The sequence below is a fragment of the Helobdella robusta genome, assembly GCF_000326865.2.
Source record: "Helobdella robusta unplaced genomic scaffold HELROscaffold_27, whole genome shotgun sequence".
Lineage (NCBI taxonomy): Eukaryota > Metazoa > Annelida > Clitellata > Rhynchobdellida > Glossiphoniidae > Helobdella > Helobdella robusta.
Genome location: NW_008704392.1, coordinates 594267 through 599496, shown reverse-complemented (window position 1 = coordinate 599496; position 5230 = coordinate 594267). Strand labels below are relative to the sequence as shown.

The window sequence follows — 5230 nt, the reverse complement described above, 5'->3', positions numbered from 1 at the left end:
TACGCCAAACATTCGGTAGAATTTATAGAATATTGTAAAAATTATGGTCTATTACCAACACATACACATATATATATATTCTTTGAGGTCGAATAAAAAAATATTGTATATTTTATTGTATTGTATATATATGAATATGTATATATAAATGAATATATACATGTTCAATATATATTCATATATTTATATACACATCATAAAATATATGTATGTATCTAATACTTAATTACGTTTAAAATTAATTTTTCTCGAAATTTGAGTTTATTTTTAATTTATTTTTTTTCTATAAAATTTCTTACAACAATTCATATTTCCAGTTAGTTTCAAAAAAAGACTGCACCAAACATGTTAATATGCACCAGGAAATTTTTATCCTACAAAATTTTGTACTTCGGAGCTTTGACATTGCTCTGCATCACCTTGTTAGATTACGTTAACGAAAACTTTGATGTTTCAAATAAACAATTTAGTGAAGACGATTATTCTTACTCTTCACAAATTAAGAGTTTCTACTCAAAACATCATGAAAAAGAAAACGACAACGCTTTCATCAAAGCCATATCCAAATACGCTAAAACAAGTTAGTTCGTTTTTGCAGCTGTTATTCATTTATCTCTTAAAGCTATTTTCATTGTAAATGAGGTCTTTGATAGTTTTCAAGATATTTCCGCGACGGCATAAAATATTTGTTTTAAATAGCACAAAATATAAATTGTACCAGTTCCAAAGAAATTTGACAATGAAACCGATCAGAGATTCATTATTTTAGCACTGACTGACAATGCGTTTTTTGATATGGCTCTCAATCTTTACTTAACGAGTTTCCAAAAATTTGGCATCACAAACTTTCTTTTTGTCGGAGTTGGAAAAATTGCTTGCCAGAACCTGTTGAATCTCAATATTCAGTGTTATTATTTCACTGAAGCATCCAATTCCAACGAATCTATGGCTTATGGATCAAGACAATTTGCATTGAAAGTTAATATTAGGACTGACATGATCATTGAAGCATTGAAAGCAAATTATGTTGTTCTTCATACGGACGTAGATGTCATGTTTTTGAATAATCCAATGCCTTATATTGAAGTGATTATTTGCGTTTTATACATTATTTTAAATTTATAAATAAAACACATTTAAATGATATACCTTTATCCACGCCATGAATATTTCTGCATCTAACAGCAACAGATTCTAAAAAATTCAAATATGGCTGTCCTTTGGGATTATCATGAATACAATTCTGGTTTTTTGGTCATCAAACCCTCAAAATTTTCGATTGAATTGTACATGACCATGCAGGAAATAACAAACAAGTCAGACTCACTAGACGACCAAAAAGCTCTCAATATGGCAATTAAATCTTTGAGGACCAAATACAAAGATAATCCTGAAATTGTTCAAATTGGCATTTTAGAAAAATCGAAGTTAAAATTTGTCTTTGATGTTTATAAAATTAAATGTTTTATTGGTTTAACTGAATAATATTTTTGTTTATACCATTCTGTTTTTTAGCACTTGAAACATCTTTAAGTTATTTTATCGCAATTGTTGCATCAAACGACTCAGTTTGCGTTATTTGTTGTTAATCTTTTGTTATGTTTTGCGACAGTGAAGTACCAAGTAGCTGGTACTTTATGGTTCACCTTGTGGTTTTATTTATTGGTTGACTTTTATGACTTATTTTTATAACAACCGCTACCAAGGTTCAATAAGATTATAATTTTTTTTATGTATATATATAGCCAAACAGAACAAAAGTATTTTGCAAATTAAACCGCAAAATTAAGTTTGTTTTTAAAATGTTTAGATTTTTAAGTGGCAAGAACTATTTTGAAGAAGTCGATCGAAATTTCCCAACTCAAAACGGCTCCAACAACTGTCCTTCGTGTTTAGTGATGCACAACAACTGGATAAAAACCATGGATGCCAAAGTTTATCGTTTCAAGGAAGCTCTTTTATGGGCCGTGGATAAAGATAGATACTACTCGGATGAGAAAAGAAAGTATTTGTTATACAACAATCCTTTTCTTAACAATCCACCTAACAATTACTCAACAGACAAAGCAGAACTAAATGCATTAAAAACCGGGTTCGCTTTAGCTCAGATGCTCAACAGAACCTTAATTATCCCAAGGTTATTAGGTTCCAAAATATTTTTATCGGCTAATATTTTTCTTTTAACATACTTTAATATATAAATTGCCTATTAATTGTCATTAACATCATTAACATATATTTCTTTCCCAAAAAGATTTCATTGCCATGGACCGAAAAATCCCTACGAGTGTTCCATAATACATTGGATATATGTTAAAGAATTGAATAAACAATTTAGCTACAGGGAGAACAGTTTTCTCTTAAATCCTTTAGTGCCAAAATCGATAAGAAAAATTCGAGGTTATAAATGTGCTTACGGAACAGAAGAAGAAAAAAATTCAAACATTTTAAATCTTTGTTCAACAAAATTAAAAAATTTAACGACAGGTTGTTCAGAACCAATTTGGACTTTTATTGAAACTAATACCAGTTTAGGAATTAACGACCTAATACAAAATTCGTATAGTAAAATTGTGTCGATTGATTTGAAAAATTACACCAAAGTCCCAGAAAAAGTGATTTTAAAGATTTTTAGCAACTGTGATGATAAAGTTCTCTACGTGGCATCTCTACTAGGGGTTGAAGTTGTTTTTGATAGTGCTAACGTGAACAATGAATTTGAGGAAAAAATAAATAAAGGGTTTTACAGAAAAGGATACATGCAATACTAGATTTTTACTATATTCAAAGATTGGTTATATATATATATATATATATATATATATATATATATTTTGGTCTGTACAACTTTTTTAAAGTTATTAATATTGTCAAATATCATTCTAACTTCCTAATTCCAAATTGTAAATGATTGTGATGCTAAAATATTGTAAAAAATTTATTAGGGGAGTTGTTAGTTTTTATGCATTGTTTTAATTTTGTTTTAAATGTGTTTTTGTGTTAAGAAAAGTAAATGGTAAAAAAAGTATTATAAAAATTGTCAGTAGATATATAAATTAAAATTAACTTACTTGAACTACTCAGGAAAAGGACAAATATTTATCATTTTTTTACAAACTAAAATTAAGCCAAGAAAACCAATTTAAAACAGCAAAAGAACTGGAGATGGGAATCGAACCTAGAGCCAAAGGTCAACTCTCTATTGCAATTTATGGCTTGGCTTACCCTGTGGCAACTGACTTGGCAGCGTGACTCAACATTCATGACTCAACTTGACTTGACAAATCACAACTTAAATTTCGAATCTACTTTCATGACAGACTATCTTGCGGAGGTGTACCTAAAAAAGTTCAGCTGCTCCCACCTTGACACATATGACGCATACTTTAACTGGAAAAAATTTTATTTACAACCATTTAATTAATTAAATATATATTGTTATCATCAAAATTAAAATCGTTTGCAACGTTACGTATCTGTTTGAATGATTGGGAAAAGATAGTTATGAATGAAAGATGCAACATTAGCTCTATAAAGTCACTTAATAGAGATAATTTGACACTATATATAACAAAGTGGCACAATTATTTTTGCAAGTCTTAAAATTAAAGCAAAGAACTTAAAAATATTTTTTTTAATGTAAATGTGTAAATCAAAATAGGTTGAAACTTAAATTTTAAAATAATTATTTCAATAAAATAATCAGCAATATTGCAACATAAGAAGGATTGAAAAAGAGTAAAACAATACCAACAACCAGCCGATCGCAATATGGCGTCAAATGTAATAAGGCAGCAAACCAAACAATTATGATACATAAAAGCAAAGACTATAAATTTAATTAAACGGCAATTTATAAAAATAGAAATAATTTGGTCTCAAAAACGCCGTGGCGGCTTGGAACAAAAACAGTCGGAAGCTGCTTGACATGTCGCCACTCGACTTGACTTGGCACTCCCGTGACCGACTGAGTCGGCTTCACACGGCGATTCTTAGCTCTAATGGAACCCTTTTTGTAAAGTTTGGTTCCGATTCTGTTTCGGTTCGGTAAGATCTAAAGTTCAGGTTCGATTCGGCCACACTGGTTTGGGTTCGGTTCGGTCATGTATACTGTTCGACAATGAGTAATGTGTGGGTTCGGTTCAGTTCGGCTTAATTAGGCAATAACGATGAGATGAACCTGAATTTAAAACTTTTACATTTAGGGTTAAAAAAAAAGAAAAAATAATTTACAGCAATCTCTTAAGTTTAAATTACAAAATAATATCATTCAAAACTAAAAACAGTAATTTAAATGATTAATGATTTTTTGTTTAACATAGCGTATTAATCAATTAATAAAGGCTGCATTTTAAAAACGTCAGCATTTACAATGCTTTAGCATTTAACCTAGATTTAGCTTATTTAACCTCAATGATTTTCCACAGAATGAAAATGCCTGTCTACCATACTACGCCTTTCTGAATAGGAGGATTTGGGTTTAGGGGTTGTTTTTGAGGAATCTTTCTTGATGCAATTTTTTTTCAAGGATGTAGTTAGTGTTTGGTGTTGCTTATTTTTAAAAGCAAAGGTCTGTTTTTGCAAAAATGTTGATACCTAAGTAAACTTTGTTGAACTTGCTTCGTTTTTATTAAGTGGTTGAATATTTTTTTGTTGATTTTCTGATGCACATTGTCAGATGGCAAACACCATTTTATGAATAGAGGTTCATCGTTCGGTTGACTATTCATATGAATATATATTTTTTTCAAATGTGAATCAAGTTGTTGATTAAGCTTGTGAAAACAAGTATTGTTCTGATTGTGAAAAAATGCGGATTTTATTTGTGTTTCAGTCAGTGATGATAATGATGGAAGAAATTGTGATGTTGATATTGATGACGTAATCATTGTTTGAGACAATGGTAGAAAAAAAGAAATATTTAAAATTAATAGAGATAAACTAAATTGAAAAGTAAAAAGCTAGGACAAAATATAAATTTTTAACAATAAACTTTGTCAAAATTGCTTATAAAAAACATAAATTTACACACTTGAATGTAATGGATGCCTCCTTATGGATTTTTGTTAGTTTCAGTTTTTTTTATTATTATTCTCTAGTTTGTTCTTTGTAGTAAGGTAGTTCGTCTTCCTCTGTTATATCTTTCTACTTTTTACCTTTGCATATATAATCAATTATATATATGGGTCATTCTCTGTCAACTTGAACCATGGTCCACGCCCGACCATCT

At 29.5% G+C, this 5230-nt stretch overlaps 2 protein-coding genes across 2 annotated transcripts in view; both read left to right on the top strand.

Annotated features, from left to right (window-relative positions):
* Positions 1-345: 345 nt before the first annotated feature.
* HELRODRAFT_173604 (hypothetical protein) lies at positions 346-3252 on the top strand (the record flags this gene model as incomplete). The annotated part of the gene is made up of 7 exons (XM_009020218.1): positions 346-580; positions 722-1086; positions 1186-1427; positions 1811-2137; positions 2255-2400; positions 2488-2705; positions 3085-3252. 7 exons carry the CDS (start codon positions 346-348, stop codon positions 3250-3252), a joined length of 1701 nt encoding a protein of 566 aa, XP_009018466.1.
* Positions 3253-3928: 676 nt separating this feature from the next.
* HELRODRAFT_173603 (hypothetical protein) overlaps positions 3929-5230 on the top strand; it is a gene marked incomplete at both ends in the record, with an annotated part of 2739 nt that continues 1437 nt past the window's right edge. Inside the window, one exon of the mRNA XM_009020217.1 lies at positions 3929-4047. Within this exon, the coding sequence (XP_009018465.1) occupies positions 3929-4047 (119 nt within the window). The remainder of the gene's footprint in view (positions 4048-5230) is intronic.